Source organism: Galleria mellonella, unplaced genomic scaffold (genome assembly GCF_026898425.1).
Source record: "Galleria mellonella isolate WM207_F2 unplaced genomic scaffold, CSIRO_AGI_GalMel_v1 utg36, whole genome shotgun sequence".
NCBI lineage: Eukaryota > Metazoa > Arthropoda > Insecta > Lepidoptera > Pyralidae > Galleria > Galleria mellonella.
This window is the reverse complement of record NW_026442086.1, coordinates 3,773,683-3,794,550: the sequence shown is the minus strand read 5'-3', so window position 1 is coordinate 3,794,550 and position 20,868 is coordinate 3,773,683. Positions and strand designations below refer to the sequence as shown.

At 31.8% G+C, this 20,868-nt stretch overlaps 1 protein-coding gene across 2 annotated transcripts; it reads left to right on the top strand.

Annotated features, from left to right (window-relative positions):
- Window positions 1–10,153: 10,153 nt before the first annotated feature.
- LOC113520543 (uncharacterized) lies at window positions 10,154–19,949 on the top strand. Of its 2 annotated transcripts, XM_026905902.3 has the most exons (10): window positions 10,155–10,514; window positions 10,589–10,798; window positions 12,488–12,600; window positions 12,947–13,052; window positions 13,435–13,587; window positions 13,671–13,788; window positions 14,143–14,325; window positions 15,116–15,203; window positions 15,411–15,646; window positions 16,187–19,949. In XM_026905902.3, the coding sequence occupies exons 1-10, from the start codon at window positions 10,441–10,443 to the stop codon at window positions 19,844–19,846; spliced, it is 4,941 nt and encodes a 1,646-aa protein (XP_026761703.2). In that variant the 5' UTR covers window positions 10,155–10,440; the 3' UTR covers window positions 19,847–19,949. The 2 variants fall into 2 exon arrangements, with proteins under 2 accessions (XP_052753273.1, XP_026761703.2); XM_052897313.1 differs by lacking the exon at window positions 10,589–10,798 and having other exon boundaries at window positions 10,154–10,514.
- The last annotated feature ends 919 nt before the right edge of the window (window positions 19,950–20,868 follow it).

Here is a 20,868-nt window from a genome sequence, read left to right as displayed (position 1 = left end):
ATAATAATAATATTATAATGTATTTTATCAGAATTATTTTTAATTTAATGAAGATAAGTCTCGAGTAGTGAGCGACTGAGCGTCAATGTCCTAAGCACAGAGCGTGACGAGTAAGTGCTTGCCCGCGGTTTTAATTTCAAATAATAATTATTTTGTGGCATGCTCGTTAATTAGAGACTGAATAATTTCTTGACACTACAGGTATTGTGGCGGGCACTCACTTCAGAACTGGTATATTTCCAATTAGGTACATGAAATAAATCTATGTAAGTGTGTTAAAAGCGTTGAAATATTAAAATTACTTCCTTACGATTGAATGTTTTTAGTGCTTGCAATAAATAATTATTAATGATAACTACCTACTTAAGTGCATTTTTTTTAATAATTAAAAATTCACTTTAATAATTTTAATTTAAGTTTCATGCAATATTTTCAAGACTGGAGATAAAGGAATCATTTATGTCGAAACGTCCAGATAACCAAGATAACTTATTTTATCTAAACTATCATGTTAACTCTCGTTTAATGTAAACCATAAGTAATACAAAGAAAGTTTAAAATTCCTTAAGTTCCATAGTTTTAAGGTAACATTAGTTCAGATTATTGTCTTGACAATATAAGCAATAATAGACTGCACAATATTTTTCAAAGATCGTATCTGAGTATATTGAAGTAAATTATTACATTAAACCCTTCGAACAATTGATAGATAATGACTATCCGCAACAACCTTTATAAAGGCCGTATAAGGGATTAATTAACTCTCAGACGAGACAGGCTACATAGAATTAAAGCATTATAGACACAGACGGTCGGCCAGACGCCGCGAGGTAGATGCTGCCCGCGGGGGGAATGCTCCGTCTCGGATGTAGTGGGGGGACAGATGGGAGATAGGGGGGAGACCGGCGGCGAGGACGGGGGCGAAGGCTGCGTTACGTCAGGCGCTCACATCCGGGTTCGCGGCCGGCGCACGCGCCGCCGAAGCCTATTGTCCGCAAGCGCTCCGCAGTCTAGCCTGCTGCCTGTGGTTGAACCTCTCACTGAATTGTTATTTGACATTATATTCTTGATTTTACGCCTTTCTCCGCCATCTGGGCATATATGACTCATTCGAATCATGTGGTCCCTCGGAAAATCGTCGTGGTGAATCATGATGGACTGACTGACTTGCTTTCACCTTTATTTTATATTCCTCATTGATATTCCGCCAAAATATACCAATAGCGCAAGCAGTATTATCCTTTCATTTAATTAAAAAATATTCATTTTGATTACTCACACTATATATTGAGAAAAATAAACTAGTAGCAAAGGGGTTATATGCACATTTCCATAGACATTGCGGAATATCTAGGTATACACATAAAGCTCCGCATACACCATCACTCAAGAAGTCCTAAGGATTCAAGCATATAACTATTATTTTAGCTTTAAGACTTCAAATACTAATATTCATCGTGTGAAAGTGGTTATTCCCAAGTCTCAAGAATTTCTAAGCCACATTCGTTGTACACGAAGGTCTCTGATGTGGCTTATTATACGACGGCTTTAGACTAAACAATAATAAGAATAAATTTTAGAAGATTTTAATTTTTATAAATAAGGAGATTTACAAAAACTAAAATCTTCTAAAATTTATTTTAAGTATTACACTGTTTTGCCACTTTCTTTCAAATTGGAAATTTATATCAAAAGAAAGAGACAACATTTTTCAATAGCTAAAATAAATTTATAAGAGGTTTGATGTTTTTATGAATAAGATAGATAGATAGATTATTTATTTATGGTATATAAGATGGTGGTGGTATATAAGGTGGTAAAAATACAATAATGTGAATGCAAAAATAAGTAAAATAATGATTTAGTGATATTCAAACTAGTTGTACAAAACTCTACCACTTTTGACATAATGCGGCATACTATTTACATTTCAGTTATGCTGCTTATATTTATTCTAAGAATATTCATTTTACTATTTACTACTTGCATCTCACAGCTTAGGATTACAATATAACCTATCCGTGTACCAAATTTCATTCAAATCTGTTCAGTCGATACGTGAAAGATTAATCTATCCATACAAATATTCTCATAAACCTTTGCATTTATAATAGTAGAAGTAAGATAGGACGCTATTTGCTAGAGATACAAATAAACTATTTATTAACTTTCTATTCTACCACATTGAAAGATTAGTATAGTATAGATAAATAAAGAGAAAGTTAAAAAATATTCAGCTGATAACAGCTTACATTAATAAACATACACAGATAATATGCACACATTGATGTACATAAATCCATGACATTAAAACATAAAGCATGAATAAAGCGGATCAGATTTCATTCAACAAAATAGTTGAAGCCATAATAGGTTAAGTATTGTTTACCAACTCGGTGTGTGTTGTTAGGTTAGTCGACTGTAGGACGAATTTATTATATAATTACTGTGACATCATACCGTGTGCTAACTAAACATAAAATAGTTATATTTATAGTAAGTTACGTGTGTGCTACAGTGCTCGATTTACCAATAGGTCGTATAAGGCACGGCCTACGGGCGACAGGAGACGGCAGATTTGTCAAAGATAAAATCCAGTAAAAAATTATAATTCGTGTTTCATCTTATACTTTTACCGCTTAAGGGCTGATTTATTCATGAAACCACTACGCAGTATCTACTTTATTTAACCGTATCTATATAAATGCTGAGATAAATAGATAATTGAGGTATTTTTTCCCTTATTTCTTAGAGCAGCGGCAAAACGTAAAAAATAAATCTTGCACAGGTGCGCTAGATGCTAAAAATCTATCTAAGTATATATTATCTATCTACTGCTATAAAAAAATATGTACATCTTCTTATTGTGATAGAGAAATATAATTAAAATTTGTCGTATGTTATAAATCATTCAATCACAATAGTGTTCATAATGATAATAATCATAAGCGTATTTAGAGAAAGGGAGAGAGCCATGCTCACTCTAGAATCATCTAGTGCTCACCCCAGATGCGAACTAAGTTTTGCAAAGGTATCTCTGAGTGTATAAATGTGCCTATTTTAAGGGGACTGGTTCCCCTGAAAAATAATCCTTACTAATATTTTACTCGTGGAAGTGGATTTTTTTTTTTATTTTTTTTTAATGTCTTAACGGCATTACAAATTGTTGTTTCGTTTACAAGTACTGTGTATATAAGACAAGTTGGACATGAATGTTGTTTATAGTCCATGAACATATCCCAGTCACGCGGATGAAGTTGCGAGTAAAAGGTAGTATTAAATACGCCAATAATAATCATTCTAAGTCCCTTGCTAGAATTCCTTGTATCGTAGAGACCTAGGTTCTATCTTTATGTGCCGGTATAAGTATAAAAAGGGTATGCCGTGTTCGTTAAAAGAACAGAACTTCATTCATCTTCTTATCATTTCTAGAATATATACAATATCACAAAAATGTAACCAAATGTTAATAAAAGAAGGAATCTCTAAATAAAACCCTATATTAAGCTATTCTAATAGCGTGGTAATATCACCTGGCTATCTGATAGTAGGCTAGAGTCCACCTTTTATGGGAATAGAATCGTGCCCAACGGTGGCATTATTGAAGTAAGAAATGCTTAGTTAATGAGATGAAATTAATACCTTATACAGTAGGTAATTAGGTATTATTTTAATTTAAATTATGTTAAATATGTCTATAATAACTACAAATATCAATAAATAAGATTTTATTTACTAAATCGTTCCTTATTATTTTTAAAATTTGTCATTTAATGTTAAAATAATGATAATTACATAACCTCATATTTTGTAACAATAAAAGTAAGGGTATCTAGATTAGCTACCTTGTGAGTGAGATATGTACGTCTGTAACTATTTACCCACAACAACTTTTAATATTTTTCACAGCAGAGAATTCTACTAACGTCAAGTCCGCCTTTTGTACAAAACATTTTTTGTACTGTGGTGAAAAAGAATAAATAAATAAATGTCTAAGTATTTGACAATAGGACGAACTTGTTACGTAATATCTATAATAACGTGCTGTTTGCAAAATAAACACAAACAGTACTTTGTTTCTTTAAAGTGACGCCAAACTGGCAAATTGAGCAGGTCGCTGTTGCTAGGCTGCGAGGTATGCGTGCGCGCAGCCGCACCGCCCGCCCCACCCGCGACCATGGCAATCGGAAATTGTCTAAATTCTAGGTCACAGTTATCATCTATCTCGCTCACACGTCGTCTAAGAACTGTAGAGATAGCGACATTGTTTTTTAGTGCATGCATTTTGTAAAAACTTACATTTTCTGTAAGTAACCCTTATATTTTATATAAATTAGTTATATAGTAAATTAGTAACCCTTATATTATAAAAATCGTTGACAATTCAGAAATTATAGAAAAAGTAAAAAACATATTTTTGTAAAGCGAAAGTCTGTGAGGATGTATGAATAGATATTTCATGCAAAAAGTACAGTTTACAACGGATTTGAATAAAAGGTACACGGATAAGTTAGCCTAATAATAAATGTAGTTTTTCTTTAAAAAAGTTAAAACCATTAAATGTGATAAGTATTGTACATTTTTACAATTATACATTTTAGAGTAATTTAGCTTGATGTAGGTATATAATCTCGTTAAATTTTGTGTGAGTATTATGTACTTAGTTAAGAGGTAAATGTAATAGCCACCATAAAACATCTTGCAGTTTCAACGCGTTATGGTGACTGCGTTTAGACACTGTTCAAAATAAATAAGGTAACATTTTAATGTAAATAGGTAGTAATTAAGAGAAATAAATAAAATGATCATTAGAGCGTGACGGAGTGCTTTAACCCTGAATTGCTAAAATGATGTTTCTAAATGTTCGTGTATATTTCACTGATATAACATTTATATATTTATATTTTTTCACTTATACATACTATAAGTATTTTTATTTTTATTGGTTTCCTAGACATTGTAGAGTAGAACCTTTACAGTTTTGTCTGTCTGTCTGTCCTGTGTTACGAAGACATTATGAATATATATTATATTAGATTATATTATAAAAGATTATGATTTTGGTTTCTATTACCAACATCACAAAATTTGTTATGGTTACTTTTGTTCAACTTTTACGCAAATCTAATTATTTATACTTAGTTTTTAATAAACCTCCTTCAAAAGAGGAGGCAATTCGGTTGTATTTTATTTTATATTTGTTACTTCATAATTCCGTCATTTATAAACTTTCTTTCTTTTTTTATTTGAAATTATTTACTTTTAAATTGGTTTTATAGACATTTTATCAAAATCAGTTCAGCAATTTAGTTTTTAAATAACTTATAAGATAGTTTTTAAATAAATAAAAATAACTGATTCAAAGTCGGTTTCTTTATTAAAAACAATCTCATGTTATTACTTTTTATCTACTGCTGCAACTATATATCTACATAATATAAGGTTCTAAAAAAGAAAATTTATTTTAAAGTGTTTTCAAATGCCTAGAGTATCATTATAGCTCTTCTTTATACAATCAAAAATATTAGGTAGCCTATATCTATACCTAGGTAGGTATGTTTTTATTAATTACTAAGATATGAGGCTCTGACGACTTATAATTTATTGTTTGTTTTCAGCAAATAATACAGTTAGTCATATTAACCATTGACGCAAACAGAGTAATTTACAAGTGTAACTTGTGTATCTAAGGCGTCGGCGTCGGTCTGTAGCATCACAGTTCACAAATGGATGGACAGATTTTGATTAAGTTTTTTTTTTTATATTTGAAAGGTGACTTGATTGATAGTGTTCTTAACTATTCAAGAAAATTTTGTTCAGTTGTTTGAATATCATCGACTCTTTTTCTGTTTGGTAAACGAATCTGAACGCTATCGTGCTGTATAAAAAATTCACATCCTAGTGCATATTGTTAGAATATATTATAGTATTCTTGACTTGACTTCAAGCTGCTGCATCAACTGAAATCAGCGGGATACACAGATCCTTGCCAACATATATCAGTAATAACGTGTTTAAGGTCATTGCAATAGTTGCAATTAATAAATTATAGATTGACAGTGATCAATGTCCGACGATGGAGCAGGAAAGAAAATATGGATAAATAGGTAAAAAGTCCATGTTACTTTCATTATTTCAATCGATATCTATAAAATTTTATTAATATTATATTATAAATGTGAAATTTCTAAAGATGTTTGGACGTTTGTATGTATGTTGCTCAATCACATTTAAACGGTTATTTTGGATTTCAGTAAAATTTGGTATAAGACTATGCTATCAGTTAGATATATACAAGTCTATTAGGAAGTTATTAAATTACCTAAATTTTAATTTCTCCTATCAATCGTATTGTTCGTTATCCATTCATATAATAATAAAACAACTTTGCTTTATAGAAACGAGTTTTTGGTGACGTAGTGGCGGTGTTAACACGTTTTCGTCTTCTAATACCTTTACTGAATCAAAATTGCTGTGATTCAAAGCAGCAGTGCATTTTTCGCCAATACATCAAACCGGTTACCGAAAGTTGCGCGGGCGCATAACGGCTTCGCGTTCGAGAGGCGCGGGATCGGCCCGTGGGAAGAGCCAGTTCCGGCTGTTCTACTTGTGCCACGCCTTTCACCGAGCAAGGTCGTCGCGCGGCCGCGCCACTTTCTTTTATATAACTGCCATGCGCGTGCGCCGAGTGGAATGCGACACCCGAATTTATAGTGATGACGTCACGAGGTGATTCACCGTACCATCGGGCGACTCCTACTCCTAGATTATCATACATATGAGCCTCCAACTCTATAAAATATGCCTCCAACTGAGCGAGCTGTATACCACGTAGTTGACGTGCATTGTAACCAAAGTGGTTTCTGACAAATGTTTTTTAACACAAGAGAATATAGTACATACTCGTATCTAAAAAACAGCAGGTATATCCATACAAGCTTACCATAACCATAACTGTATGATCCTATCGTTGGATATTAGTCTTTTTCCATAATAAAAGGATATTATTAGTTTACGGGCCACCCCTTTTATTCCTATGGGTATCGTAAGAGGCGCCTAAGGGAGGGCAAGGGATGGGCAGCAGCGTCCCTCTTATAACATCTCTAAAAGCCTAACTGCGGTTGCCAACTCACCTGCCAAGCGCGGCAACTACTGGCAAAACTCCCCTTATGGGGAAAGCTTATGTCCGGCAGCGGACAGTTAACGGCTGAGATAATATAATAATTAGTCTACTAATTATTTATAAATTTTTCCTCTAAATGTTGATTTGCCTATTTTGAGTGATGAAACCGAAATCGAAATTGGATTGGATGAATGGTCTTAGAAAGCGGCAGGTAGGTACCTACATCCGGCATCCGGCGGTGCCAGTGACCGGAACTGACGGGTTTATGCCGCGGTATGCGAAGTTACATCATCGAGTATTACCGCATACCGTCCGAATTGTCGTCATTCACTTTTCACGTTAACTGTAGAAAACGCGAGTTAATTATCGAATACAGATATTCTATAAGCGATATTCTAGCTTATAGATCATCATCATCTTCCTACCCTTATCCCAATTATTGTATGGGGTCGGCGTAATGTTTTTATCCATATTACAAAAAGATTTGACTTTTACGATCGGTCGCCTGCCTGACGTCAACCCTCTTTGGAAAAATATTCTAGCTTATAGAATACCTGTTATATTAAATATTATGAATACACATAATGTATATTTTTTATGTAAGTATTTTTAAATGGATGATTACAGAATGGTAAGCCCGCCTGTTACCGGTATATGCGAGATACCATTGAGGGATAAATAGGGATGATGTATAAAGTTTTATAGCGCTTGTTCTGTGAATAGTGCTATTGTTCCCCGGAAATGACCATGTTGATTTCAGGGGGAATCACGTGGAGGTTAACCTGAAAGAATATAGGTACTGCTAGTAATGGGTTCACTAAGTATATATATACATAGATATATTTAAAAATTAATATAGATTCATGTATATATCAAAAGAGCTGCCACTTATAGTGACGAATCCTTACTATCTAGTATTATAAATGTTAAAGTCGGTTTGTTTGTTATTTCTTGGAGCTACAACTGCTCAAGCAATTTGATATAGGTGCACGTTTTATTTGGTGTAAAGAAAAACATGTTACTTTTTATACTAAGCGCACTGAGCATACAACATAATAGCAGTCACGCGGACAAAGTCGCGGATAAAGGCTATTCAGCTTTATTCTCGGATATCAATTAAAGTGTAGGTACATATAAGAATCATAACGAATTATTCTGGTCTATTTACCACTTTTTTTTTTACTAATAAATGAAATCGAAACCACTACATCTTTTATTTTCATCTCTCAACTCAGTTATATGAGTTGCGCGCTCCAAGTGAAATTATTATTTTTTATTTTATACCCGTAAAGTCACTTTCTTTCTTTATACGTTATCTCATGTCACTTAAATTTTAAATTAGAACTTCAAAACTTCATTCGCGTTTTTCTCAAAATGTATATTTTTTATTTACACAAGATATGTATGACACGGTAGACCAGTGAAAAAGAATATTTTGATCAGGGAAATAAGGATTGAAAAATTCAAAAAAAAATTATAAAACAGTGTAAAGAAGGTTTTAGTTTAATAATAATAATTTATTTGCCAAAAACATAGTTACATAATGTTACAACTAAGTGTTAAAATTTTTTATAAATAAGGGTTTAGTTTCAAAACTTTATATCGCATTTGAATTATCAATTCACGATTTTTTTTATAATCTTAATTATAATATATTTTACATTATAGATAGGCTCGTTTAACGTATCGCTAATGGTTTTGATTTCACATTGTATACATACATTCTGACAACTAAGATACATACTATGACGATTCTTTTAATAGGTGAACATGAAATAGTAGTCCCACCCCGCCTACGCTAACGGTATACGTCAGCGAAATCAGTATGGGTTGACAGACGATAATGAAAAGGCAGGTTTTTTTAATAAATGATAATGGAATGATTACCCCACCTGCGCCAACGATATATGCTGGCGTGGCCCAGTAAGGGATGATAGGTGTAAACTGTGAATGAAAAGGCAGATCAGCTAACCCATCGTGAATAATATACTTGGAATTCAGCACGATGGTTTTCAGGGGGGACCACATGGAGGTTGACCTGGCAGGGTATATTACTAGCAACGAGACTGATGTGAATGCGGTCTGCATTACAAACAATCCCCCCCCCCCCCACCTACGCGCGCCACCAGTCTTTTTTTAATAGGCCATTAAAAAAAATAGGGCATATTGCCAGCAATGAGGCTGTCAAACTCCATTGCTAACAATCCCTTTCGCCCCGCACGCCACCAGTCATGAGCTTATATTCTAGTAAGAGTGACTAGCTATAAGTTATGTTAAGCCTATGAGAATATCAAAATATTCATAAATTACAAAATTTAAATTGACATTTACAATCAGAATTATTAATATAATAACATCAATAAGTCAATAATCAAAATATATTTTTTTATAGATATTATTAATTAGTAAAAAAAAAAACAATATCACTTTAATGTATTATTTGTTTAATCATAATTTGACCATAGATTTTTATCATTGATATACTTTATACTTAACTAAATTTATATATTTTATTGACTGGAAGACATCTTTTTCAGAAATAAGTCTCCCTTTGCTCACAATATTTATAAATGTATTATCTATGTATGTAATTTATAAGTGCAATGAAGAGTAAATATAATCATCTAATATGTCTTTTTACAAAGAGCAATTTTTAATAAAGATTTAACTTTTTTTTCGGATAGGTCTAAAATAGTCCCAGCAGTTTAATAAAATTTTATTTCGCAATAACAACTACTGAACTTTTAAGTCGATAGAGTGGTAATACTAATTTGTTTCTTTTGTTATTGTCTCTTGTATTATAAAAGATTTTCTAATTCAATGAACTGATGCAATATTTCATAAAAATGTTTTTATTCAAAGTTCTGTGGGTCCGTGAAGGACATAGAAAAATGTAAATAGTGGTAATACTGAAATTGTCACTGCTGTCAGTAGGTAATCAGTAAGTTGATATAACAATGATTTAAGCTGTCATTATTATGTCAACTTACACGTCATTCAATCAAACACGAGCTGTATGGACAGAGTCCTTTGCTTTTTTCTTTGAGATAAACAGAACCAAAAAAAAAATATACAACGTGCGTACATCGCTTTAAGTTCTGTTAAATTTGTTTTTCGACTTTTTGATAAAAAATTTCAGTTATAAAATATTTTTTCACGTATTGCTTACTTTAATTGCATATCATTAATATTGAGTACAATGAGGTTAAAATCTTACAAGTAAATAAAACGTGACCTTGTACTTTCTGTGTTTATGTCTGCGGGGGAGTATTTTTAATAATTTCGTAATGATATAGTGTCATTTAAACAGTTTTACCATGGAGTCTGTAAGTCCAGTAAAAAAAAATAAAAGTCCACTAGGAGCTCTCCTGAATGCCAAAACATCTATAACGTAAGTGAAATTTTAATTACAGTTGTTTTAGTCTTGAACTATTGTATTTTTATTATAATTAAACAAATTTTTAGCTGCACGAATGTACCGGACAGCCTTTTCGATGCTGCAGCAGCAAAGAAACATTTTTGTAAATTTGGTCGTGTTCAAAAGATTCGTCTGTTCCCAAAGAAACACATGTGCATTATAGAATATGATCAGCCAAGTTCAACAGAACGGGCCTTGCTTAATGCAGGTGCATATGAGGGCAATATGTTTGATGTGACTCGAACAAAGGCAAGAGTGTAAGTGTTATCAATGAACTTAATTGTCAGACATGTATAGCTGTGTAAATTCCCGCATAGAATAGGCCACTCCTTCCTTTCCCTTAGTGTCGTATAAGACGACTAAGGGAGCTTAAAGGTGGAGAAATGGGCAGCAGCATCCCTCTTAAAACATCACCAAAAGCCAAGTGAATCAACTACTGGCTAAACCTTCCTTATGGAGGAAGCTATGTTCACCAATGGACAGTTAACGGCTGATATAAAACAATCAGATCCAATGGCATATTTAATGGAGCTGAGTGGGCTATGCCCTTCCCAGGATGTGAGTGGATTTTCAGTTATGTGCAAAGATTAAATGAGAAAATACAAGCAACTTTTTAAGGGCTTCTCCCTGGAAAATAGCCTCAAATGTACCAATGCAGATAGGTTATATGCTTGATTAGCTATTAGGCTTTATGATATAAAACTGATATCTGATATTTTTTTAATATAAGCAATTAAAATATGACTTATGCACTACATATATACAGTTGAGACATTTATCTCTCTAACATTAATATATTCTTTAACAAGAATGTAGAGCTTTTAGTTTTAAGCATTTTATGGATTTAAACATTTTAAATATCTGTTGATTAAATTCAAACCATCTTTATTCAAATACACTTGTTTACAAGCACTTTTTTATTAAAACTTTTTGTAAATCTACTGCAGGGTTTGGAAGGTTGTTATCTGTTGAGATGAGCCAGCAATAGACTTAACAGTCACTTTTTTAAATCTCTGTTAATATATGTATTTATTTAAAAGTACTATTTCTAAAAGTACAAGCCATTAAAAAGTCTGAACATGATCAACTAACACTATGCACATTTGTCATTCAAGTAATTGTTTAGTGGCTTTGTTCAATAAATGGTTTTTTAATAACACTTTTAAATTTATTAAAAGGTAGATCCAAAATATTATTTGGTATCTTATTATAATGTTTAATGCTCATTCCCATAAAACACTTATTAACTTTTTCTAAACAATACTTCAGAATAGCAAGTTTGTTTTAATATCTAATGTTAAGATTATTGACATAGCTGTTTTTAAGAAACAATTGAAGATGTGCTGCATATATACAAAGTGTTTGCTGTGTAGATCTTGCATTTTCTATTCTTCTATCAATACAATAGGGCCTCGATGATCTGAATACCTAAAATTTACATGTTATTGGGATCTATGAAGCATTGATTTTTATAAAGTTTAAAAAAAATAACTAATAAATATTTTAAATACATATAAATTAAACTTTTTTTAAAATAATCTCTTATAGTATTTTGGTTAGTGGTATTCAGTGATATAGAAAATGCTTTATCTCTCAATTTACACAATACCATTTTTTTAGAATGGAAATATCTACTTCTACAGCCCATTCCAAGCATTCATTTAATGTAGCAATTAAAGTGAATAACTCAATATTGCCAATTCATTTATACACAGAGAGATATCGAAAGTAAATAAGACAGCACTGCACAGTGTGACCAGGGGAGAGAAGTCATTCAGATAAACCAGGGGTTGTTTTTTTTTATTATGCTGTTGTATGGACTAAAGTAAGAACATATTTCATGAAAAGAAAAGAAAGATATTATGTTCTACTCAAAATTTTAAGTTTTCAAATGTTCAAATTTTAAAAATTAAACAGTCTCAAAAACATTTTTTTATGTTATACAGGAGACGTAAAAGTAAAAAGGATGATGATCCCGACTGGATGCCAGATTCTGATGTGGAAGAGGAGTTAGCTGCTATGGGAGGAGCTCCTACTTACAGAGTCACTAGACAAAAACGTAAGTATGGATTGTAGCCTAAGTTTTAGCAGCTCCTGCTATATTATATACTACATTACTTTTTTATTTTTGGATGGATTGTTTTTGGATGTATAATATATGATTGTTAAACAATAATAACAATATTATTTGTACCTACTGGAAAAGATATTTATTGAATATTGTAAATTAATATTATAAAGTACAAATAGGATATTTGGTAATAAATACCTGAAGACATGTTAAAGACATATCTAAAGATATAATCAGTTCTAGACCAGTTTAAAATAATTCATTACTTGAATTCACAGAATCGGAATCAATTATGCAAAATGATGCAAGATTTTAATTATAATTTTTATTTTAGCTATGGAATTAGAAGCAGAAATAAAAATAGTCAAACCAATAAGAATGGTATCAAAACATTCACCTATAAGAAAGAAAATTCCTGCGAGAGAAAAAATACCTGCCCCGTAAGTATACAATTACTTAGATTATTTATTAAAATAGGGTTTTAAAATTATCAAATTGATCACACATAACACTATACAGAATTCGAAATAACCAACTATTCTAGTAGATAATCTTTATTGGATAGAATGTGCTGTTATTTGAATAAATCGAAAATGCGAATTTTTTTTAATAGTGACTCCTTGATCTGTATAGAAACAATGTAAAATTTTATAGAAGTTCAAAGTTTTATTAAAATTGATTTTTATATATGATTTGGCACAATCTGTATAAATAGTAACATGTCTTTATCCCAAATATGCATAATTTCATACAAACTCATTTTCACATATAAGTAAGGTTTATTTATGTCTAAATGAAATTAAACTCATAATTTCTTCTCAGGTCTCAAGTCACTGGTGTAGAGTCACCAGTGGTTGTACCAGCGACTCAAACCAGTATGAGCACAGTAGAGGCAGCTGCTGAATTACACCAGCTCCGATCCAAGGTGTCCTCCACTCCTGATGAGCAATGGAGAATATTGGACGCTAGAGATAGGTAAATATTACGAGTAAAAAAATTACATATTATTCATAGTTTCATTATTAAAGTTACTATTATCATTGTCAATTTGTTTATAGGATTTTAAGGGCATGGGGAGGTGCAGGTTCACGCGTTAAAGTTGGAGGTGCTACGATTGGAACATGTCCAGATATGTGCCCTGAAAAAGAATTGCTGCATAGGCAAGCTGAGCATCAGGTATGAACAAAAAGGAAAATGTGATTACTTACTACCTAGATTGCTACTAGGTAGACCAATCTTTAGCAACAGCAATATGCACTTGTGTTGTTGTGTTTTGGTACTTGTACTTTTTCTTCAGTAATTCGGGTATAAAAGGTATAAATGTAATAGAATCATTGATACTACGAGTATAATAAGTCTCACTGTTATGGTCTTAAGCCTTATTTAGTTTATTATTAAAGTTTTAAGCCGCTTTTGTTATATAGGACAACTTAAGACGGATCTAACACGGCTTGCTGGACGATAGTTTTAAATATCTTCGATCTAGAAATTGGAAAATCGAAAAGTGTACATGCTAATTATATATTACAGGTGATGACACTAGAGTCGGTGCCAGGGTCTGACGGCCAGCTGGAGCTACGGCGTGCCGTGAAACAGTACAGTCGCAGTTCCGCTGATCAGGAAATACCAATGTGTTATGAATTGCGACCCGCGCCCGTACTCATGCGCACATGTGCATACCTTTTGCATGAAATAGCTGATACCAAACGTCAAGTAAGTACCCATCATTATTACAATTTCATCTGTTAACTGTCCTTTACTGAACATAAATTACCTTTTGCATAGACTGTCACTTAGATTGTTCTTGTGCCACCTACATCTATTGCTGCTCCACATATAAGGTTGTTGCTCTAGCCAGTGGGGTAATTCTATAGTATGATCGCTTATACCAGGTTGTTACTTGAGTCCAGAATTATTAATAATCAGTTGTTTGAGTTATATGCCTGCCCATTGCTATTTTCGTTTGTTGGTCTTTTGGGCTATATATCCCATCATCATCGTCGTTAATGTAGCATGCATGTTCATTCATCTGACTGAAAACCAGACTGGCGACTAAGTATCCTCAGTATATGACAATGAGTTACTTTATAAGCAATGATTGTTTTAACAAATTCATATAATTGATACTAAGTATTTTTTTGTAATCTTATTAATATAATAAATTTGTAACTAGACGAGCTTCATATGCGAACGATATTCAAGAAAAAATTATAAAAGAAGTCTGAGTAAGACCAATACATGCCAAAACAGTATTTTTTAGTAATCTTGTTTATCTGTATGTTTGTTCCAAGATCACAAAAACTTGTACTAAAACAAACTGGATACGGTTTTAACATTATATTTCTGAAGGTCTAACTTAAAATCTGGTAAAGTTTTATTTTGATAAGCCATTTCGAAGTGATGTATTTTATTGGTTTTCGTACTTCTGAAATCTACGCGTACGAAGTAGCGAGTAAAAATTATTGTAATATGCTAGTGTAATATAAATCGTAATGTCTTTCAGGTAACTTTGGCTGATTGGTTTCATTTCATGTGGGACCGATTTCGTGGGATTCGGAAGGATATAACACAACAGGCTTTATGTTGTTCTGGCAAGTATTAATTGTATTATTAGAAAATTTTGTTAGAATGTATAATATAGTAAAAGTATATAGTGTTTTAATTTTGTCTAGAAATATTAAAAGATTCAAATATAAAAGATGTCAAATTAAGACAAGCATTAGTCATGGCATCAGTTGTATATCGAAGCTATAAATCAAAGTGGTCAAAAAGTTAATAATAAATACAATTATTTACAGAATCAATTCAACTAGTAGAAATGTGCGCCCGGTTCCACGCACATTGTGCGGCTCGTCTTGCAGACTTGGAGCACACTCAGTTTGATCAAAAGTTGAATACGGATAACCTTACTAAGTGCCTTCAAACCCTTAAACACATGTATACTGATGTTGGATCTGAAGAAAAGCCTAGAGAAGCAGAATTCAGAGGTTACATAGCTTTGCTCAATCTAGGAGATGCAAACTTTTGGTGGGAGGTAAGCTTTATTGTTTCTGTAAAACTTATCTAGTTGGTCAAGTAGTGCATTAACACATTTTGCTGATTATACCTACCTAACTTATTTCATTTATATGTGACATTGTATTTCCACAAATTCTGAACTGATTTTAATTAATTGTAATCTAAAAAATAAATAATTGTAAATTAGAGTTTGCTGTTATATTGGGCCTATTTAATTCTGTTGATTTTAAAGTTGAGTTGATCTATTTTCATATATAATTAAACAGTTATGAATGATCATTTGCTACCTGTTTGTATCATAATAATATCAATACAATGTACTTTAATAGAGGTTGTGTTGATTCTTAGGCTAAAAGTTTTAATATTAATCTCAATTTGAACAGATAAAAAATTCCATTGATTAACTCATTTAGGATTTTAGTTGTTATTATTTATATATTTATTAAAATATGAAATATATAAATAACAGAGATATCATACGAAAGCAATGGGGTGTGTCTTGACTGACCTACAATGATCACGGAATTGATTATGGTTTATTTTTTTTTTATTTCAGATTAAGCAATTACCACAAGAAATACAGAAATCTGAAGACATAATATTTGCCATTAAAATATTTAATGCATTAGATAATAACAATTATGTGAAGTTTTTCCGGCTTGTTAAACAGCAAGCTACATATCTGCAAGCTTGTATTCTATTACGATATTTCAACGATGTCCGAGCACGGGCGCTGGCAAGGATCGTAAAAGCTTACGCACCCAGAGGCGGTTCTCGTTACCCTGCCCAGGACTTAATGGACGCATTAGCTTTCGAGTCTGTTGAAAATATGAAATCTTTTATCAATCATTACGGATTAAGGTTTGCTAAAGATCAGTACGAACTTTCCGTTATTCTAGATAGAAATCAATTCATAGATGATAGCGACCCCTATCCTATTTCAAGAGCTATAAAACTTATTGAGTCCAAACGACAACAATCGGTTGGTGAGATAATAGCAGGGGGGAAAATGCCAGAGTTTCAATTAAATGCACACAGCCTTTATACAAGCTTCACTAGCGATGGAAAATTAAAAGAGTCTGCTCTTACTGCTGAAGACTATGGATACAACACAATAAATGATAGTAATAAAGATGTTCGAGCATTAAAAGCTGAAATTCAGAGACTGTCACAAGGTGGTCGAGGATTTTCAGACAAAATACAAGAAAAATGTAGTAATAGAACTAAACCAGAAATAGTGTCATTCAATTCTAATGTTGTTACTAACAATATTAATGACAAATTGGACAATGCCTGTTTATTTCTATTCAAACCAGCTATACCTGTTGCGCCAATCGAAATTATTGAAAATGCATCTGGTAAATTATTTGTAGATAATGATAAAAGTAAATTCGTGTTTTCTCCACCTCAAAAACCTTTATGTCCTATATTTGGCGAAAAATTGAACAAAAAAGACAATTCAAATAAACAAGCAGTCGATTGGCATAATGTATCCAAAACAGATGAAACTGATTCAGCTAAATCTGTATTCACTCGATTTAATGTGGAACCTAAAGGAATTGTAAATATATTTAGTAAAGCGAAAGATACATTGATATCTAGTAAACCGGATAGTACCGTAAAATCTGGAAATATGGGTAATATATTTAACAAATCTGCTACATCACAAGAAATACAAAATCCATCAAATATATTTGGTAACTTTGGTAAAACATCGTCATTGAAACTAGAAACGAATATTTTTTCAAAATCTTATACTGACCATAATAAAACAGACGTTGTTGACAAAACATTACCAGGTAGTTTATTCAAAAGCGCATGCAAGCCATTGAATGGTCCAGAAACTAAGGCCTACTCAATATTTCAAAGTAAGAATAAAGATCATTCCATCGCAGCTAACATATTTAAATCTGTGAACGCGGTCACATTTAATAATGTTTATGATTTTAATCAGAGTGAGGATTCACAGAAATTAGAAGAGCAACGTAAACATGAAGAGAAGATTAGAGAAGAAGAAAGACAATTACAAGAAAAATTAAGAAAAGAAGAAATCAGGATTCAACAAGAAAGACAAAAGGAAGAGGAAAGGAAAAAAGAAGAAGATAGAAAACGACAGGAAGAGAAACGTAGGAAAGAAGAGGAAATAAGACAAGAAGAATTAAGAAAAAAACTAGAAGAAGAAAAGAAGGCTGCACTGCAAGCAGCAAAGCTAAAAGAAGAAGAAAGGATAAAGAAATTCAAAGAAAGAGTTGACAAAAAGTCAGCAGAATTAATTGAGGAACTTCTAAATGAAGTTAATGGTGAAACTATTAGAAGTTTAATTAAAGAAGAAATTGATAAGATGAAACAATTGATGTCACATACAAACATGGTAACTGAGGAAATAGTTACTGAAGTATGTAAAGAAATTTGTCTTGCAGAAGTGACTGCTGAAAAATTCCGGACAGATAAATTATTGAGGAAATGGTACAATATTTGGAAGAAACAAATTATTAGGAATATAAAAAGAAGACATTTACTTGAAGATACACCAGTATGGTTAGTTGAAAATACACCTATCGAAAAAGCATCTTATTTGAGACGTAGCATAGAGAATGCTGCATTGAAACATATGAATGCAATTCATAGGGGATATAAATTTAGTGGCGAGCTCAAACTACTACCAGCACCTGAACCATATAATATTATGGAAATAATAAAATCTCCTTTATTAAAAAGGATGAAACAAATTAACTATCCATATGACAAATGTTTTTTTTGGAAAGCTACTATTGTATTGCCAACATCAAAGAAATGGTTATGTAGGAAAATTGATATTGAAAAATGGATTTTAGATGCTTTTAGTGATAAAATGGAACATGAGATTTCAAATACTTTAATACATGTTAAAAAACAGTCATGGAATAATTTAATGGATTTTGCCGTGTCGGTTAGTTTGATAAATAAGGAGAGATATGATTATAGCGAAGGACTGGAAGGTACTAATGGTTTGATATTTTACTTTTCTGAATATGAAACAAATTTTTCTGAAACAATACAAAACACATTAAAACATAAATATCCATATCAGGTCATTCCTGTCGCTGTAATATTGCCAAAAGTGAGCGATGAGTTTTATAAAATCATAGAACAATTACTTACAAGTTACCAAAATAACAAAGTAATTTCAACATTCAAGATTTTTATTATAGACACACAAAATGTTTTCGAATCTTTAAATGCTTGCACTAAAAGCTCATTAAAATGGATGGCTAAAAATTGTCCACAAAATCCAGCCCATGAAATAGATTTTCTAAAATCTATATGTGAAAGATACTTAGGGAATGAGGTATGGTATAGACTGAAATCAGAAGGAGATAGTCGAATTCGTATTGTACTGAAAGATTTACAAAAGCTTGTTGAATGTTACAATGTTGCTGTTGACAAATTAACAGAAATTATTACAAATGAAGATTTATTTAATTATCCTTCATTCCCCTTAGAATTCAAAAAATATTTAAATAGTACATCACCTTATCCCAAACCTTACGAATTCATTCCAAGTAATGCAAAGAATGCTGAAAATATATCAAAGATTAAAGACTTAATGAAACAACTGAAATTGCCATATCCAGTATCAGAATTTCATCCGTTGAATGTAACGAATATGCAACAGCAAATCAGGAAATATTGCAATCAGATTGGTTGGTTCGAAAATCCGGAAGAGGTTGTTTGTAAAGTTGTTGCTGTCTTGCCAAATGAATTTTCCGACTTGAATATGCCTAGGGAAGAGTTTACTCGATATTTTTCCCATTATGATCTTGTGGATGTTTTAAATGTGATAGTATATGAAAAAATAAATAGGCTAAATAACTTTTGTAACACATTCGCAGTTTATGAAAAACCAGTATTAGATGAGTATCGCCACCTTCACTGGATATTTGAAATTGGGGTTTTATGTAAAATGAAACATAAGGCTATTGAGTATGAAGATGAGTTAGATGCTTTCATTGAATCAAAACGACGTAAAATAGCTTTGGATTCGATGGAGTATCTTAAATTGGAAGATAAAGATTCCACTTTGGTCGATGAAAATATCAAAGCAACAGAAGAAAGCATATCCAAATATAATAGTTGTGAAGAAGCAGTAAAACAATTAGAAAGACAAATTGAAGAAGAGAAAAAGAAATCTATAGAATTAGAAAATTTACTAAGAATTGCTCTTTCTGATGTGTAATGAGATAGTATAATGTTTTTTTACGTCTAAACTTATCTAATTAATTTGTTATTAATTAAGAATAAAATTCATTTTGTATTATTTTAATAAAACTAATTTTTTATTTGGTAATTTTTATTATCGCCGAATACAGCTTGTGTACTCTCTTAGATAGATATTGTAAGAAGCAACTCGGAGAATAAAATAGAATTGTAACTGAACGATGTTTCTCAAAAAATTCTATGTACAGATGTCTAGTTACAATTTTATTTTCTTACAGATATCATATTGGTATATAGAAAATATCTGATTAAACTTGAACGAGAAGTCTTAATATTTTTTTGTACATTTGTTTTGGGATCACGTAAAACAATTGCACCAAATTGAACGCAGTTTTCACAGTTGTGTTCCTGAGGGTTTAATTTAAAATCTTATGTGTGTTTATCTTCATATACTGTCTAGTAGAAAATGTCATTGAACAAAATCACACCTTGCGACTAAAATTCACGAGTACGAAGTTGTAAGCAGGAGGTGCCCTTTTCTAATATTCTGTTACTTTGTACCTTTTGGCGCTTTAACGGTTTAACCAATCAATTTAAAATTTAGTATGCTTACACATAAATATTTGGTATGGAGATGAACATAAGCTAGATTTTATCTTGATTAATTAATATGTCTAGATCGCAGATAAAGTCATGGATCAGTCTGAAAAAAGATAAATCTTATTAAACTTGTGTGCATTCTGTATTGTCATTTGTACCTTTACCAAGCTCACTGCGTGCTAATAGAAGACAACGGGGTACATTCTGGAACGCCATTTCTTTAAACCTGCCACTAAGATTATAATTAAATTTGACATCACAAAATATATTCTAACAATCAACACGAACTGAATTTCTAATAGATTTATATATTATATATAAATTTAGTTTATGATAGTCCATAAAATAATGTTTGTGGAAGTACCAAATTAAAATATTAGGTTTGAGATACGTTTAGAGAAGGGATGCCTCAGGATTGGATTTGCTATGCTTTTTTCATGG